The sequence below is a fragment of the Hippichthys cyanospilos genome, chromosome 2 (assembly GCF_059441005.1).
Source record: "Hippichthys cyanospilos isolate Australia breed blue-spotted pipefish chromosome 2, RoL_Hcya_1.0, whole genome shotgun sequence".
NCBI lineage: Eukaryota > Metazoa > Chordata > Actinopteri > Syngnathiformes > Syngnathidae > Hippichthys > Hippichthys cyanospilos.
Genome location: NC_142370.1, coordinates 26,798,925 through 26,817,199, shown reverse-complemented (window position 1 = coordinate 26,817,199; position 18,275 = coordinate 26,798,925). Strand labels below are relative to the sequence as shown.

At 41.6% G+C, this 18,275-nt stretch overlaps 2 protein-coding genes across 6 annotated transcripts in view; one reads left to right on the top strand and one right to left on the bottom strand.

Annotated features, from left to right (window-relative positions):
- l1cama (L1 cell adhesion molecule, paralog a) overlaps positions 1–13,212 on the top strand; it is a 46,843-nt gene extending 33,631 nt beyond the window's left edge. For 2 of the 3 annotated variants that reach the window (XM_088405681.1, XM_088405690.1), the window contains exons 8-29: positions 745–859; positions 1,067–1,251; positions 1,605–1,736; positions 1,842–1,988; positions 2,806–2,917; positions 4,482–4,642; positions 4,733–4,892; positions 5,826–5,950; positions 6,056–6,157; positions 6,265–6,462; positions 6,540–6,610; positions 6,696–6,921; positions 7,007–7,122; positions 7,454–7,670; positions 7,766–7,888; positions 8,115–8,291; positions 8,379–8,492; positions 8,583–8,732; positions 9,016–9,147; positions 9,710–9,782; positions 9,922–9,933; positions 10,081–13,212. In XM_088405681.1, coding sequence (XP_088261807.1) covers positions 745–859; positions 1,067–1,251; positions 1,605–1,736; positions 1,842–1,988; positions 2,806–2,917; positions 4,482–4,642; positions 4,733–4,892; positions 5,826–5,950; positions 6,056–6,157; positions 6,265–6,462; positions 6,540–6,610; positions 6,696–6,921; positions 7,007–7,122; positions 7,454–7,670; positions 7,766–7,888; positions 8,115–8,291; positions 8,379–8,492; positions 8,583–8,732; positions 9,016–9,147; positions 9,710–9,782; positions 9,922–9,933; positions 10,081–10,315 — 3,083 coding nt within the window. In that variant the 3' untranslated portion in view covers positions 10,316–13,212. The remainder of the gene's footprint in view (positions 1–744; positions 860–1,066; positions 1,252–1,604; positions 1,737–1,841; positions 1,989–2,805; positions 2,918–4,481; positions 4,643–4,732; positions 4,893–5,825; positions 5,951–6,055; positions 6,158–6,264; positions 6,463–6,539; positions 6,611–6,695; positions 6,922–7,006; positions 7,123–7,453; positions 7,671–7,765; positions 7,889–8,114; positions 8,292–8,378; positions 8,493–8,582; positions 8,733–9,015; positions 9,148–9,709; positions 9,783–9,921; positions 9,934–10,080) is intronic. The other variant, XM_088405699.1, reaches the window with a different exon arrangement.
- A 641-nt stretch (positions 13,213–13,853) lies between these two features.
- On the bottom strand, positions 13,854–18,261 carry ribc1 (RIB43A domain with coiled-coils 1). 3 transcript variants are annotated; one of them, XM_088405722.1, is made up of 8 exons: positions 18,021–18,261; positions 16,539–16,741; positions 16,249–16,466; positions 16,055–16,169; positions 15,649–15,767; positions 14,974–15,204; positions 14,370–14,536; positions 13,854–14,277 (listed from the first exon to the last, which is right to left on the bottom strand). In XM_088405722.1, the coding sequence occupies exons 2-8, from the start codon at positions 16,735–16,737 to the stop codon at positions 14,196–14,198; spliced, it is 1,131 nt and encodes a 376-aa protein (XP_088261848.1). In that variant the 5' UTR covers positions 16,738–16,741; positions 18,021–18,261; the 3' UTR covers positions 13,854–14,195. The 3 variants fall into 3 exon arrangements, with proteins under 3 accessions (XP_088261848.1, XP_088261866.1, XP_088261857.1); XM_088405740.1 differs by having other exon boundaries at positions 16,539–16,698; positions 18,021–18,258; XM_088405731.1 differs by lacking the exon at positions 18,021–18,261 and adding an exon at positions 16,850–16,928.
- Between the last annotated feature and the right edge of the window lie 14 nt (positions 18,262–18,275).

Here is an 18,275-nt window from a genome sequence, read left to right as displayed (position 1 = left end):
ATAATATCAAAGATGTCAGTGATGAATCAACTTTACCATTCAACTAGTAGTAGTAGTAGTAGTAGTGGTGGTAGTGGTAGTAGTAGTAGTAGTAGTAGTAGTAGTAGTAGTAGTAGTTCGACCCCTATATTAGTGTTTTTCAATCACTGTAGTGCAGCCCTGGGAAATGATCCAATTTCATATTTATTTACTCAGTGTAGATCTCGGAAACATAATGCGCCATTGTCTGCGAGAGTAGTGTGTTGCAGCATAATCATGTAATAAATACTCTTCGCCAACAGGTGGAAGCAGAGTATTTTGAGACAAGCTCTTAAGGGGTGTTCAACGGTATTTATTTGAGTCCTGTTAACACTTTGAATAGGATTACTTTATAGTCTTTATATGGGCTAAAGGATTTCAATTGTTACAAGGTTCGGCCGGTGGCATACCTCACAATTTTTCCCTATATTACATATGTCCCTTTTAAAATGTGGGCAAAAAAGAAACAATCCAAAACATGTCTTATAACATTGAGTGAACCAAATCAGTGAAGGTCCCCTGACAGACGCAGTAAGGAGTGGGGGCGTCCCCCCTCAGTCTGAGTAAGAATGACTGAGTAATAATCTCACACTGGGATGCGGCTGTCAACATCTGCAGATCGAGCAGAAGTGAGAGATCTGCTCAAGTTTGTGCAACAGCTTCTGGTATCAGCGGCATTTAGTGGATGACACTTGTGAATGTGCGTGTCAATGTTTTGTGCTTCAGCTAACTCAGTGTTGCGAAACAGAAGGCCCCACATGATGAGACCTACTGGAAGCCACAGCACTTACCATGCACTCAGGGGCCAGACCATAGAACTGGAGTGCATCGTCCAAGGCTAGTGAGTGTCCATATGTGTGCATACTGTAGATGCTGTTATCTTCTAAATGAAGCCTGGAGACTCACCTTTCAATCGAATCGAACTTTCTCAGTATCCGTTTTTCTCTTATCTCTTTACACTCCTACCACTTTACACTGTCCTGCCGACTTCTTGAACATTCTTTCACTTCCTCTCCTTACTAATCACCCCTCCATTGTTTCCCCTCAGCCCAACTCCCAAAGTATTGTGGGTTAGGAAGGACGGTGAGCTGTCAGAAACAAGGACAGCCAAAGAAATGTTTGACCGCCGTCTGCGCTTCACCAATATCTCAGAGAGCGATGCGGGCGAGTATCAGTGTCTTTCCGAGAACTCCCAAGGGAAGACCGCGCACACTTACACTGTGGCAGTGGAAGGTACATCAAACACACTCATTACCAATAGTAAATAAATACGCTTATAAGCCTTAAATGTAGACTCACTTTACTATTCCCTAAACCAAAGAGAGTGCTTGAAACTTTGTCAGTCATGCCTTCTGTCGCTGATTGGTTTCCATGGACACAGTTTTTTGCAAATCAAATTATAGGGGCACAAGATGCAGTTTTGTCATTTTACTCCTGCAGTTCTGTCACTTCACTGACATTTTAAATATATACGTTTTACGATGACAGCTCTTTGCGCAAACTGAAAATGACCCTCTTTAAAGAGGAATCAAATTTCTTGGAGAAAGCCAAAAATAAATCATATGATTCATTATTTGATCCGCTAGCTGCCCCCTACTGGACCAAAGAGCCGGTCAGTATGTTATATGCTCCCGGTGAGAATGTCAGGCTTGACTGCCAGGCAGAGGGAATCCCGACACCGATCATCACTTGGACCATCAACGGGAGCCCTCTCTCATGTCAGTATACAATCAAATCCACAAACGTACAGTATACTAAATGAAGCACCATGCACATGCAGTACATATGTGACTAGCCCCTCTGTTGTTTTTTTTTTTAAACAGCGTCTGACAAAAACTCCAGACACAAACTGACAACGAGCAGCTCTCTTATCCTAAAGGATGTCAATTTTGGAGACACGGCCATCTACCAGTGCAAGGCCTCCAACAAGCATGGAACCATCCTCTCCAACACCAACGTTTATGTCATTGGTAAAAAAACAGACTTTGTACTTTGGTTTAAATACAGATATGTACAACTCTTGTAGAAAATGATCAAAGCGCCAATTTGAATCATTAGGTAAAAGCAAAAATTAGACACTATGAAATGTACTTCAATACAAAAGTAAAAATTGCATAACAATTCTGTTGAAGAAGGCAATGAATTTGGAATATCTTGACTTTCTGAATCTGTTGTGTTGCCGTTGTTAATTGCTCGTGTATTTTGCCCTGTTAGTCACAAAACTCAATCTATAATGCTATGAGCATATTAAGAGATTAATCACACTAATATTTTATAAAGACTGTGAAATTTGCAGTCTGCTCTAGATTATTGACGCATTTTACCCACATTTTTTCTCCATCATGCTCTTGGTTGAAAATGAAGTAGAAGCTTTTGAATACAGCTGCCTTGTTTGTCTGCAGCTGTTTGTGCAGAAAAGAAAAACAAAAATAAAAACAAGATGAGCAAATGCCGCAAAATGTGGGCATTGCTCTGCTTATAAAATATTACATATGTATGTAATTTAGACCGGAGTGCACATAATTATTTTCCGTGAGTGACTCTTCGTGACACACCCTCCGCTTCATTTAAAACAGTCTCCCTCAATGTCCTTCTTGGTGTCCCCCACGTTTGCAGCGCAGCGTCTGTATGTGCACAAGGGCAGCCTGCGTCCTCGAAAAGTTTTATATAACTCTGTTTCATGTAAGGCTGTTTATTTATGACTTCATTCATCAAGCAGTGTATTTCAAACCTTTTGTCCACATCATTTACTGTATGTTTATGTCCCGTCTTCCCTTGCTGTTTCAGAGCTGCCTCCACAGATTCTAACTGAGGATGGCAACACCTACACAGTTACTGAAGGACAGAAGGTTTTGCTGGAGTGTGACAGCTTTGGCTCTCCAAAACCAAAAGTCACCTGGTGAGACAATCATGCAATCAATTGCGCTGTACTTCTTTTGATCTCACGGTCTTTCATTTCATCAGTGTTGATTGTGAATGATGCATTTCATTGGAAACCAAACACTGTTGTATCTGGAGTGTGATTATTTTTGGCCCAGATGGTAAAGTCTTGTTTTTATTCATCCATCCGTCTTTTTTCTGAATGTTGTTCTGTCGTTTGACTGAGCTGGAGCTTATCCCAATTGACTGTGGACGTGAGGCATGGAAGACCCTTGACTGGCCAACGGCCAATCATTGGACAGACACATATAGACAAAGAATCATTCACACTCACACATGTAGGCAATTTCAGGGATTTCGATGAACCTATTCCTGTAGAAAACCAATGCAAACACTGGGAAAACATGCAGTCCAGAAGTGCACATAGGAAGGTGGGCGCTTAGACTGAAACGCCCAACCCCAGAACTGGGAGAAGCTTTTGCGACCCACTAGAACACTGTTGCGCATTTTCATGATCATTATTCTTGCTTTTTTTTTTTTTAATTGGGCATTTTCTGCCTTTAATTCAATTTTGAGTGAATTTTGAGCCAATTCTTCTTCAACCAACCACTGGATACCACAATATACAATAGCCCCCTTCACACCGCAGGGACGTTAGTAGGAACTGTCAGCTTTACCCAGGTAGTTTGAGTTCCTCTTTCCGTTCACACCAAAAAATGTTCCGGGTCAGGATCGTCCCCCTAGCACAGTGGTTCTTAACCTTTTTGGATTTACCGAACCCTGCCAGTTTCATTTGCTCTTTCACTGAACCCTTACATTTCTATTGTGGACCGGGGGGTGCTGTCGCAATCTCTCAGTGGCCAAGACCGTGCTGACAAGACCGAGTGCTGACTGAGAAGGAGGGCTCACTCTGCTGCTTATCTGGCAATGTCAAAGCAGACCGGTAGGGAGTCTCAATCAGACACATATACAGTCTTCTCTAAGCGGTCACCGAACCCGACATGTTTCATATGCTGTCGCAATCTCGCAGTGGCCGAGACCGTGCTGACGATTATTATCGTGCTGACAATGCTGCGCTATCGTTAGCTTAGCTCAGTAGGACCGGTAGGAAATCTCAGAGCAGGATACTTTCAATGACTGTGCCCACTAACTGCAGACTAGACTGAGGAGTGGACCTCTGCGGCGGAGGCTCCACCGAACCCCTGAGACCGACTCACCGAACCCTTAGGGTTCGATCGAACCCAGGTTAAGAACCACTGCCCTAGCATCTACCAGGGCTGATCCAAGTACCTAGTCGCGACAGTATGCAAGTATGACGCTGCCCCGGCTGGCAATTCACAGCATGAATCCATGGTTATTAGATTTAAAGGACAAAAAAACTCTGGAAAAGTTTAGGACAAAGGACAGCACAGGACAAAGTGCAGAAAAGTGGGTAGGTGAAGGTTGGTCACCTGAGCCGAGAGCCAAGCAGAAAAAAACCCAAATTTACAACCTTTATATCTTGAGGCAACGAAAACTGCAAAAATATTTGAGTTGCTTCGTAAAAGTATATTTTCAAAAATTATGTCTGGCTGTTTTTCCAGGCAAAGTGACAGTGCCTCCTCCCTTCTGGCTGATTCCAGAATTAACCCTCTTACCACTGGGGGTCTGGAAATATTTAATGTCACGCATGATGATGAGGGTTTCTACACATGCTCTGTGCAGAACACCAACCTGTCTATCAGTGCAGAGCTGGAGGTGCTCAGTGAGTGGTGCACACACACACACACACATACACACTGCATGCACGCGCTCAGGTAGCATGCTTCTGCATCTCCTTACTTTTCTCCTGCAGACAGAACAGTGATCCTGTCACCTCCCCAGGCTCTGAAGGTGCAGCCTGGACAGACTGCCATCTTCACCTGTCTCTCTCTTGTGGACCCCAAACTTGCCTCTCCCCTTATACAGTGGAGGAAAGACGACCACAAACTGTTTGCATCTAGCAATGATCAGAAGTTAGACATCACTCAACTAATATTCATGCTTTCATTAATAAAACTAAAACATCAGAAACAGTTTATGAGGCAACAGTCCCTGAAAGAAGTCTTGTCGCGTGTCCCAATGTCTCTCGGCAGAGGATCCTCCCTGAGGACCTTCCTTCCTTTTAGCAGTTTGTGGACTATGGCAAATACCACACTTTTTTTTTTAATTGCATTTTATTCAATGTTGGTTTCCGGGCACTGATTCAATCATAGAGGCCATGTCGAGACACTCTACAAACTGTTCTGGTTGACACAGGGACTTGAGGTGAAAAGGTGGAACTCGGCTGGCGTTGGTAATTGTTCTTCTGAGCAATGTCTTGCGGAATGTACCGGATCTTGGCTTTTCAAAAACATCTCCATTCTCTTAGATTTGTTTTTTTTCTGATAGACCACTAACTACCTCAGTAGTGCACAGTATCTAGTCTTCAGCCTCTAGATGTTAAATGCTTTGACCTCAAAGTGGAATCTAAGGTATATTTTCAAAAGTCAAGCTGCAGTTCATTTGGTGTTCCTGGGGTTCCTTTTATCCAAACTCACCATTTGACCGATTCATGATTGATCACAGATGAAGTAGCAATCGCAGATTGCGTGCAACATATGATAAGGCGACAAGACTTTTTTCTCGGCAAAAAACGGACTCAACGTCCTTTACTAAGCTGTGAATGTAACAATGTTTTTCATCAGTTTTGTTTGGTGCTAACATAATATTATAAAAGCAGTTGGTATTGAAATTAGCCATTTTTGTTTAAAACAATGGATTAGAAATATTTTTGAGAGGTACTTGAGGTAAACTTGTACCCGAGGGAAAGACTTTTGTCAGGAAGTTTACTCGACAACCAAGTGGAGGGAGCAGCTTTATGTGAATAATTTTGTGAATATTACAATTTTTAACTTTTCTTCTTTCAGATACACATTTGAAGGACCGGATTTAATTATCTCTTATACTAAACCTGAAGATGAAGGTAATTACACGTGTCAGGTTATCACGAATCTGGACATGGCCGAAGCAACTGGCACACTTACCCTACATGGTGAGATCACCATTGTATGATTAAGTGAACATTGTAGATTTTTCGTTTAAAAAGAAAAAAATCACAATAAGCGGGTAGGATGACAATACGTTTCATTATCTACAGATCGTCCCGATCCCCCTGCTCTTCTCCAGCTTACACAACCTGAAAGACGTGCAGTCACCCTCAGTTGGACACCTGGAGATGAACACAACAGCCCTGTGATAGGTTAGGTTAAAATGATTGTCCTTTCGCTGAGGCTCATCCCCATCCTGGATGCTTCCGCAAGGCTCGATTAACACCATTTATATTTTCTATAATGTGTATCTCTGCAGAGTATGTGATTGAGTTTGAGGATCAGATTTCAAATGAACGAGGCTGGGAAGAGTTGAGTAGAGTATCAGGGAACAAGAAGCGTGCCACTCTTTCTCTATGGCCCTACATCTCATACCGTTTCCGTGTCATTGCCATCAACGAGGTGGGCAAGAGTGCCCCAAGCAATCCGTCTGAAATCCACAAAACAGCTGCTGAGGGTAAGAGAGCTGCTTGTAGCGTAATTTGTATCTTATTAGTATCGAAAATGGTTCAACCTAAATTGTCTTGAGCATAGCACCTGACAGTAACCCTGAAGATGTCAGAAGTGAGTCCACGGACCCAGATACACTCGTCATCACCTGGGAGGTACCAGAAATGCAATTGCATGAAGCAGTATCAACTATTTGTTAAGATTGGTATGCCTCACAGGTTAGTATTCTGCTCATGACAGGAAATGGACAAACGGAACTTTAATGGACCTGACTTCAAGTATCGCGTGCTGTGGAGGCGGGTGGTGGGCAGCGGCCCTGACTGGCACCCCAACTACACAACTGCGCCGCCGTTAGTAATCACCAACGTCGGCAACTTTTCTGCATTCGAGATCAAAGTGCAAGCTGTCAATGAGTATGGGAAAGGACCTGAGCCAGATCCTGTCATCGGCTACTCAGCCGAGAATTGTAAGATGAATCTTGCTGTCTCACTGTTTGACCAGCAATATTTGTACGTAGGGTCGTGTTGTTATATTTTGTCTTTGTGCCTTAGTTCCACTGGAAGCCCCTATTAATGTGGGCGTCGCCATAGTCAACAGCACTGCTATCAGGGTGACGTGGGCTCCAATAGACAGAGATACAGTCAGAGGGCACCTGCTTGGCTACAAGGTAACAATCGAAACTCTGTTGGTTTGCGATTAACATTGACAGAAATAAATCTATCACTCCTCACCTCAATTGGTGAGTCAAATAAGAGGCCATGGTCTTCAGTCATAAATTGTACCACCGGCGAATCGTGCCATCTGTGTTAGGAGCAACGTCCCAACACAGATTAAGCAAGGAACAGGAAAAAAAAAAAAGACTTGGGTGTCTTGTGGCCGGAGGGAAGTTTGGGCATTCCATTAACACCTTGGAGAAGCAGAAGAAAATTAATTGATAGATCTAATGGGATGGAAATAAAAATCTATGGAAATGTAAATCAAACGTTTTCTGGCTCCAGATTCACTTGACTAGGTTTGGACCCCGGGGTCATCACAGAGCTCGGAGGGCAAGGGAGCCAATGACCACTGTTTTAGTGGAGACTGGGGCCAATGAAGAGAAGAAGGTGATTGGCAATCTTCGACCATTTTCCCACTACAGCTTGACTGTCCGCGTCTTCAACAGCAAAGGAGATGGGCCGCCGTCTGAAATGATGCCCTTTGAGACTGAAGAGGGAGGTGAGAAACAGGGGGTACAATGAATAAAACCGGGGGAAAAAATCTGAGCGTCGAGTGCAATGTAAAGCCCATTTGATCATTTGTTCTTTTACTAGTCCCGCATCCACCAGCATCCCTGGCATTAGACAGTCCCTCTGAAACGGAAATGACACTGCGATGGACACCGCCAAGTCAACCCAATGGGATTCTCATTGGGTACCAGTTGCAGTACCAACAAAGTGAGAAGTGTTCATATTCCCTTTATTACACCTGGCGTTCTTCTGGAGCCAGCTCGGCTAGGCTACTGCTCACTTTTGAACAGTCTCCTGACCAATAAAATCCACCTATTACCTATTCCCTGATTAACTCTAGTCCGTCCTCTAAATTAGCAGTAAAATAACTATTGAAAGCCTCATTTGTCTTTTTCTTAAAACTAATTCCTTATGTCTTCGCATCGCCATTCAGTTGTGGATAGCGACGACAGTCCAATGCAGGTGTTGAAAATAGATGATCCCACAATCAGCCATTTCACCCTGAAGGGCCTGGATCGCCAAAGCCACTATCGCTTCTACCTGAGGGGGCGCACTGCTGCTGGAGATGGAGAACCCATAATGAGGGAAGGTGCCACCACACTGGATGGAGGTACATAGCTCTGTGACCTCACATAGCTGATACATTCCAGCATCAGTGGCTCACAAATTCTATTCTCTTTGCACGAATGTTTCTCAGTGCCTCCCGTCAACATCAGCGTGTCTCCTGGAGAAAAATTTGTTAATATAAGCTGGGTGGCCAAGAAGAGGCATAGGAATGTTAGATTCCAGATCCAATATTTCAAAAAGAATGGTAAAAGATCTCATCACTCAGTAAACATCATTGTGTTTTCAAAACAACAAGATTTGGAGGTATATCTTGAGATAATTTATGTATGCACAGATGCTAACGAATGGAAGAAGACAGAGAAGGTGGACTCGTCCCAGTCCTTTTACCAGCTCCAGGGTTTAAGACCTGGTTCTCATTACCATCTGCACTTCATCCACAGCAATGTGACCTTCTTTCAGACAGAGATTGATACAGAGGGAACAGGTACTATATTCCATTTTCTTCTTTCATTTTGCTGCTCCATTGCCTGTGTTTTAATATAAAATGGATCCCACAGAAGACCCAGTTTCCTGTATCGTTTTGAAGTGCTTTCAAGTGTTGGCCTCATGAGAGAATTTGTTTGTTGGATTTTTCAGTTCCCTCGTGAGATGCCACCCCGTCAGAAATGATTATGAAATGCTTTGTTCTGATGTTCCATCTTTTCAAGTCTTTTCTTTTCTTTTGTAAGAGCCTTTCTTCAGCTAACAAACATTCACCTATTTTAAAGGAGTGACTGAGGTGCAGCCCAGCATTGCTACCCAGGGCTGGTTCATTGGGCTCGTGAGCGCCATCGTGCTGCTTCTGCTCATATTGCTCATCGTCTGCTTTGTCCGGAGGAACAAAGGGGGAAAGTATTCAGGCAAGTGCCAATGTTCTTTATTCTTCCGATATTTTTATAGGAAATGCGACGGTTGCCTCAAAGCTGTTTTTTTGGTACTCTTGACTTTTACATTCGCGGGACAGGAGTCGATCGCAACTGGACCGCCCTGGTTGTCTTCCAAGATATTATCTATTCTTTATGGTTCTTTTGTTTTAGTCCAGGCATAATTCAAAATATTTATGGCTCATTAATACAGCTATTATTTATCCACACTGTTTTCTTACACCTGTCTGGCTTGAGCCAACTAGCCAAGGCAAATTGCAATCACGCGCAGTGACTTTGTTCAGTTCTTTCTTCCTGTATTGCAAAAGTTTGACCATGTGGGAGTCATTCAGGTTTCCCTACAATGCATCTGTTGCATATATTTAGATCTGCTCCATAATGTATCTGACGGCAGCTAAGTGCAAGAAACTCTGTGGCAATTGGCGGAAAATTCCAAACTCCCATGCATTGAGACCACTTTTGTTGTGAATGCGCTCTGATAAATCCCGAAACGAGACCATCAAGCTGATACATAAATCCAACCATTTGCCATCCTTAGTGAAAGACAAAGAGGAAGGCCCGATGGACTCAGAAGCCCGACCAATGAAAGATGAGACCTTTGGAGAGTACAGGTTGGTCACGTCATGCGTCTGTTGATGCTCATGCTCCGGATTTGTGATTCTATCCCGATACCCTCTGCATGGCTTCCTTAACCGTTTCTGCTGCCATTGTTGTCTTCTTTTCTTCCTGGTGCCTGCTCCCGCTTTGCAGATCTCTTGAAAGGTATGCCGTGGTTTCTTTTCCCAATCCCAAATACTGTATTGGCTTATCTGCAACATTTTTTCGATGGTTTCATCTTGCATGTTGCTTGTGTTTTTTGTGATAAATGTATCGGTTCTACTCCATTCATTGATCTTATCGCTCTGGCAGCGACCTGGAAGAGAAGCGCACCGCCAGTCAGCCATCACTGTGTGAGGAGAGCAAACTGTGCAGCGAGGACAACCTCAACTTCAACGGCAGTAGTGTGTTGACCACTGAGATCAATCTGGATGAGTCACTGGCCAGCCAGTTCAGTCGGCCCAGCGAGGCCCCAGAGGTGCAGGAAAACTCCCCCCTTAACCCCGCCACCAATGGCCTGCCCAACCAAGTCACCATTCTCGATTAACTCACATGCATCCGTGGAGGACAGTCAGACCAAAATATGTCAACACATATGTGCCCATACGCGCCTGTTCCCTGCTGAATAGTTTGATGACCAAGACACAATCAATGTATTGACAATTCAGATGAGTGGTGTCATCTGACGGACTGGACAGTTTTGACCAAAGGCATGTCCAAAATATTGGACAATGTGACATAAATCTGACTAACCCTGACATGGAGAAATCCTTGAACTCCCTGATCATTCTTTATCTGTGTAGTATAGAACGGTAAATTGTTAACTTTCATCTATTCCCCTTTTTTTGCGTCAAAAAAATGAAAAACAGAATGTTGTGTGTGAGGAATGATCAAAAGCGCTTTGCATTGCGATGAGACACAGCTGCCACATCATTGTAGTTTAACATGTTTTGTTTGTTGCTTTTTTAATGACTATGTACCTTAACGTTATATTCCATAAATTCCAATATTATGTGTGTGTGTGTGTGTGTGTGTGTGTGCGCGCGCGTTTATGTTTGCAAGTGTGAAACGTTTTCATAAAACCAGGCTAGTTTTGAGTTTTTCACAAATCCGAATTTTTGACAGAAATGTCCACTTTGAGATATCTACAAAAGCAACTCATTTAAAGTGACACTTTGTAAGACTTGGACAGTTTTTCGTTCAAAATGAATACATGAAATTGGTATCAATTTGAAGAACTTGCAAATAAACGTGTTCTTCACGACCGACAGTATGTTTTAAATATAATCAACAACAGTGTTTTGAATATAATCGGAAGTTTAGTTATCATTAAATGATATTAGATAGCACTCCTCCGGAGGTCGCCATGTCTGTTATAGCTATGGACAGCAGGAAGAGGAATGTTGCATTTACTGTCATGCCCTAAAGCTCCCACAGACACATGCAAAAAATTACATTTACTCCCTTTAAGGTCTCAAATTTAATTTCCCTGCAGCCAAAAGGTACAAATTGGAATCGAAGTGTATGAAATTAAAGAATTAAGACAATTTTGCAAAATTGTACAAAATTTTGCACCATTGCAAAATGAATGTGCCAAAATTTTAAACACATTTTTCTTAAAACTAGACATTTCACCGTTCAAATTGCTGCAACTTCCTCGAGCTATCTCCATGTGTTTCATATCATTTGAAAGAGTAGAATATATCAAGATTTCAGTTTTAAATTTTGGAGACATTAGCCTGAGTTTGTGAAAACACATATATTGTACACGCATACATGCATACACACACATGTGTGTGTGTGTGTGTATATATATATATATATATATATATATATATATATATATATATATATATATATATATATATATATATATAAAGTTTTCTTGACTGAGAGTAATGAAGCCAGGTATCATTCCATTACCTACCATAACTAACACACTAACAAGACTTCAAGGGAAACTTGCTGTGAAAATGCTGAGTAGAACCTGGTGTATATATTTGCATCTACATGTATCTATTTAGCCATATTACAGTATTATAGCTCCTGGTCCTTACAAGTTCCTGTGCCTGCTGGGTTTTGCATAGAGCACCAGATTGATGTCATTACTCCATCAACAAATGTAATGTTATGATTGGAGTTGATATTGTAAATTTTGTGTCTAGACCTATGTGTTGGTTTCTCTATTTTGTCTTTGTCTATTTCTACATTGTCATGCTCCGTATTTTGTTTGAGGAGCAGCACTTGCGGGTGAACACAATACACTCATGAATGCAGGTAATGGTTGCAGAAAGGTGAAATGATTGGCAAGTTGCATAAAATAAAGTCAAATAGTTGGTATTTACAGAGAATTCCAGAGAATGTATTGTTGTAGTGCTGACATTTAAGTCCTCATGAAATTTGCGTGTGCGAATGGGTGAAAGTGAGCCTTTGTAAATCTGTGAGCGCCATATGGTGTTGGTAAGCTATACAAGGCTACTCCAGTTACCACTGCTCAAATGTTCATACCCTGACAACATTTGGCACAACGTCGATTTCATATTTGGTGAAGCGTTAATAGGAAATGACAGCTCAGAGGTCAAAAACTGTAAAAAGCAGTGTGAAAAATGTAAAAATGATTTTCTTACATTTTTACAAAAATACTGAACTGTACTGCAGTTTTTTCTCAATATGGGCAAATGAAGTCTCCTACAATCAAAGTAGTCCAATTTGGTCTGAAACATGTATGATTTATAAGGATAATCATAATAATCCACAACCATTAACAACAAAATGCACTTCAGTTCAAAATTTAACATTGGGTCTTACGCTACTTGCGACTGACTGCAACATATCCCAACTAACCTGGGCACAGGATTTTACTGGAGGTAATGAATTGAGATGGAGGATTTTCCTCCTCCATTTAAAATGTAAATAAATCACTTAAACAAATGATGAACCATCCATGGCCGCTTTAGAAATCTGCTGCTTTAAAATTGTTGAGCAATCCGTCACTTTTCTCCTTTTAACGTTGCTTTTGTTATTTGTATATTGCAGTAGTTTGACGACTGTTCAGCAAATTAAAATAAGGCCAAATTTATGAATTAAAAAAGGGGGAAAGCATTGTCTGTAGTTGTTTGCAATTTTTATGAAAAAATTACAACTTGTTCGTCTGTTAGTATTTACATTGCCAACTGGCAATGCACTGTGGTGAACGTGAACTTCTTTTTTTGTCTGACACAGCCATGAAAAGTTGAATGCAGCACTACAGGGAGCAAATAAAAGCTGGCCATGAGACATGTGACCATGCCAGCCATTAAGGAAACGTTGTTGGGGGGGGTCGATAAAGCATATACTTTTTGGTTAGTCGTTTACACAAACGCTACACTCAGGAGAAATCTGGAAACGTTTTATCATAGGGAAGTATATGACACAAAATAAACCAATATTCTTTTTGCTGCTAAACATCTGTGCTTGTCGTTTCTTTGGTAAATGTTCAATTTGAATGAGGTCGATTATAGTGCATACACACATGCATATGCAAATCTTTGCACACACACGTTCATTCACCTGCCAATTCATGTCAAAACGGAAGGCTGTTCTTACATTGACCCCCCCTCTCCTGGCCTTCCTCATTTTTTCATGTGGTGGCACCTCTACTTATGAACATCTGTCGTTTCGAAAAATTCAGGTTACGAAACGCTTATTCGGAAAATTATTGTCTATTTAAATTGCTGGTGTACAATAACGGGAAACGAGACACCAGCGCTCGCTCGAACGAGACTGTGATGTAATCGCAACCCGCTCTATTTGTTAGACTTTTTGATGCGTTATAATTTGTTATTATGCCGGCTTGTCCACAAACAACGGTAGTTTTATGCACAGATGTTTACTTTTCATCATTGCACGCTCTAGCCAAGAAACGTACAAACAAGAAATCACCTGAAATGTAAAATAAAAACATATAAATAAAACGACCCAAAAAGGTCTTTGCCCTCACCACACAACACACCAGGCAAACAAATGAACAGCATTTATCAACTGCTACAATTAATGACTATATATATATATATATATATATATATATATATATATATATATATGTATGTGCTTGTGATTAGGTCAAAGGCATTATTGGAAAGCATGTATGTGCTAAGGATCGTCGGGAAGTGTATTTTCCTGACGCTTTTTAAATGTACTTCCCTGTTGTAGTACACGACCATCAAAATCTCGTACGAGTCGGAACAAATACAACATACAATTCTCCATGTGGCTAATATACGTGAAATTGCGCCATTATTCTACCAATGTAACTGGATATATGTCCAGACAATAAAGTATGTGGAACAATCTATACCACATTTGACTTGTCAGCAGAGAGTATTGATGTGTCTCAGTGAGACTGAGATAAATGAACATTGGATCACTTTGTATGTCAAAGGGGAGTATCAGCGAGAGGTGGTGTTAAATTGGCAGAAGTACTCCTGAGTGGGCTTGTTGGTGTACAGCTCCTTGTCCAAATATTGCTGACTGAATGGAAGAAAATCAGAAAAACACAAAAGGTACCAGTAAGTGACATTCTCCAGTCTGGGTTCCATTTGCTGTTTGCGCTTGCTGCTCACTGTGCTTGATGCTCTTTGGCCAGCTGCATATTGAACTGGTCTGCTTGGATCCGCTTTGCTCTCCTGAGCTCGAATGTTCTCCTTTCTTCTTGCCTGGCTTCTCTGGATGCCTTTAGGAGCTGGGAGTTCCAGGCTGCCTCACAATTTTTCTCCGTATCACGCCATTTCTTATTATTGCCAAAAAAGAAAAAAAAGATTGGCTCTCAGATCATCACTGCCAAGAGGCATCATCGAATCAATGGATGAGTCAGTTATTGGGTAAGATACTTTAGTTCCATTTCGCAATTGTGTTCAGCATTGTATTCTTCCATTTTTGTGTACTGCAAGTAAAAGCACAGCGTTTAGTGCTTAGAAGGTTTACCTCACAGTCAGGAGAGCTGTGTGGGAAACTGCTGGACTCTGTACATTAGATTTTAACATGCTTTCTGCAGGTGTCAGGTGGATTTTAATGCACTGACAGGAACAGTATATTTGTTTTTTGAGATCAAGACCCAATTAATTAAAACATGAAGTAGCTTTTTGCTAAATTGTGTTTAAGTCACTCCTTTGCAAAACATATGCCTTACTTTGGTTGAGCCTCATCCCCATGTGAAGAATCATTTACCTGTCGCTCGATGCATTGCGCCTCTCTTTCCCTGTAGATGGCGCTCAATTGCTCAGGGCTCATGCCCTTCCACATATCGGTGCCCGCAGGCTTCCCTCCCTGCAGCTGGTTCACGGCTGCAACCCAACCCTCTGTCATCATGGCAGACGTCAATGTGTGCCACTTCTCCGCAAGATTCTCCCGCTCCTCTCGTCGATGGGCTTCCTTACGTCTTTCAGTCTGCTCTGTAGCCTGCAGGGACCCAAATGCTGTCAGGCCACACCATTAACGTGGTCCATTGATCATTCGTGATGCTCCAATTGTAACATGGGCCTATTTAAAGCTATTTTAAGTGTCACTGGTAAGAGCAGTAACAATAATGTTGTGAAATTTGTCGTATTATTTCATGACGGACATGGACGAAATAGTGAGTCATCCACTACAATCGTTTGTGTGTTAGCACGAAGCTGCCCCCACTTTTGTTGACAGTGTCACTTATGTAGCCCGTATGAATGCATTTTTTCAATGTTATTCTATGACTTATCACCAGTGTTGCAGAATTTTTATGTAAAACAAAGTTACCACTTATAAAATGGGTGGCAGCGCAGAGGAGCAGTTTCATTACACTGCCTCCCATTATCGACACAAATGATAACACTTTGTGTGTGCCTGCGTGCGTGCGTGTGTGTATTGTACCAGAGCTTGATTGTAGTGGTCAAGAGCGACCCGTGTGGCTTTTCTGCCTTGCTCCTCAGCATTGTGTTGCTGTCTCCAGCTGAGGTCCTGTTGTAACAACTGTTTTTCAGCAAGCATTTCTGTGACACATACATGTTGCATATCAACACCTGTTCACCCTCTCACACATAAATAACAGCTCTCTGTGAAGCTTGTACATCCATCAATGGCAACTGGCAACTAGAGCTGTGTGTGGGAGCCAGCGATTGTTTGTGCAGGAAAGAATGACACTAATTTGCAGTTATTGTGTGTGTTTGAGCCAAGGTGCTCAAAGTATAGAATAGAATAGAATAGAAAACTTTAATTGTCAATGTGTGGTGCATATTCATTTAAATAAAAGTGTATTAAGGTTTGTAGTTTTACTCACCTTTGTGCTTGTCCTCTAAGTGCCTTCTCTCCTGTTGGACCCTTTGTTCCAGCAAATCTCTTTCTGTTTGCTTCATTTGTTCTCTCTTCCTTTGTGCTGCCCCAATATCTTCGCCCTGGAGGACACACAAATAAAGTCCAATCTTTATGAGCCATGATTTTATTGTCACTTTCGACCCATGAGACATAGTCTACCTGAAAGATCTGCATGCTGGAAGGGCCAAGCTCAGCATCCGGAATAGTGATCGTGAACGCCCCCCTGTGGCCACAATTGAGATCGGCATCACGCGAATCTTCCACACGTTGCTGAATGTTCCAATACTGTGTCAGGCCAGCATGCAAAGCTTCTCGTGCTTTTCTCTCCTCGCTGTCTCTCTGCAACAGCACGTCATCATGCTTCAGTCTCAGCCTATCTGCAGTATGAACAGAAAATGTTTTCATTTAGTCTCTGTTGTCTTGGCTGTTATTCTCTTTATTTATTGTACCAAAAGCTTTGTCCCTTTCCCTCTCCAGTTCTTCGCGGTGCTTTTTTTCCTGGGTCTGTTGGTTGAGCGCATCCAGGTCGAGGCCCATCACACGCAGTTTTGTGTTGAAAATTCGAGCCTTGCGTGCAGACTCGGCAGCCTGTCTTCGCTCCACAGCAGTCTCAAATGATTGGTCAAGGGGGAAACGTACTTTGTACATTTTTCTGCAAGATACACAATTACAATGTGTAAATGTTATTTAACACACTTCTGTCAAATATTAATTAACTTCGTAAAATTGGGTGCATCAATCTAAATTGATCTCTTTTTACCTGCTACATCAAGGTGCTCGATGCATTTCGATCGCGGTGGACAGGTAAGACATCGCAAGTCAAGTCAAAAGTCAGCCGGAAAAATGACATCAATCGAAAAAAACAAAACACCGTTGTTTAACCTTAAAGCTGATTAAGATTTTCGACTGTAAATAGTCAATTGTTGTTGCGAGGAAGAACGTCCGGGAGAAAATTTAAATTAAAAGCTTGACAAGGACGTGTATATCATACTTTACACTGTTTGTTGAAATCCGGTTTACTTTGAAGCATTGGCTGGTCTTCTCACAATGTTTGGTTGTCGTATCTCTGTTTTACAATGATATACAGTAGTAGACGACAGGCAGCACCATCTCATTTGTATTGCGCATTTATAGCGTTCATAGACTGCCTAACATCCAGGCTTGCCTATCAATGACTCTATGTCGTGGCTCGGCCAAATATGACTGCCGCATGCGCCATGTCGGTTCTTACTGAAAGTTTCCATAGGCTCTTACAAGCTTGCTCTAATAAACCAATTTAACCCAAAAGAATTGGATCCCATTTTTTCCTGATGAACCATGTATATACTTCATTCCAAGGTCCGGAGTTACACTTTAAACAATGCTCCTTTAAATGCATTGCGCATCAGCCTTATGTAGCATTTTGTTCCTAATGTGAGCGATACATCAGACTATATGAAGCAAACACATAAAGAGATGAATATTGGGACTCTATGTACATACAATGGAAGTACTGTATTATGTATTGAGGGTATTTTATAGTGCAGGGTTGGGCAAAACTTTTTGACAACAGGTCTGGACCAGGACCAAATGGATGGAATGTTTTGATAATCTATGTCATAAAACCAAACAAAAACAAAAAAGATAACATGTCTTTGATTTCAATAAAAAAAAACAATGAGAAAAGCATAACAATAGAGTAATTCAAGTCTTATGTATTTAATTATTTATTGAAATAACTGTTCTCCTGTTTGATCATATCTTCAAGTTCGGCACGCAGGCCGTATTAAAAAGTTTGGTCAACCGAGCCGTAGTTTGCCCGAAGCTAGTACTGTACAGCGGTATCTTATTGAGCCTGCGCAAACAAATTGAAGCTGTATAGTTAATTGTTCATCTGCTCAAACTCGATGTAAGAGTGAATGAACAATGTAGCTATTTAGAATGGCACTGACCTTGTATAATGAAATACGTTGCGAAAGAATGGAGACTGTCGCTTATAGTACCTCAACTCTCCTGTTTGAGGCCATCGGTATCTATGGTAACGCCGCAACGCTTAGTAACTTAAAATACATGTCCAGTTTGGATTGTTGTGCTTCACTTGGCAATGTGCAAACAATGCCAGTGATAGTTTCTTTATCACGTCGACTACATAATATTTACAAGTGAAAAGTTAAAACAAACGAAAACAAAATCTGCGCAGCATCTTT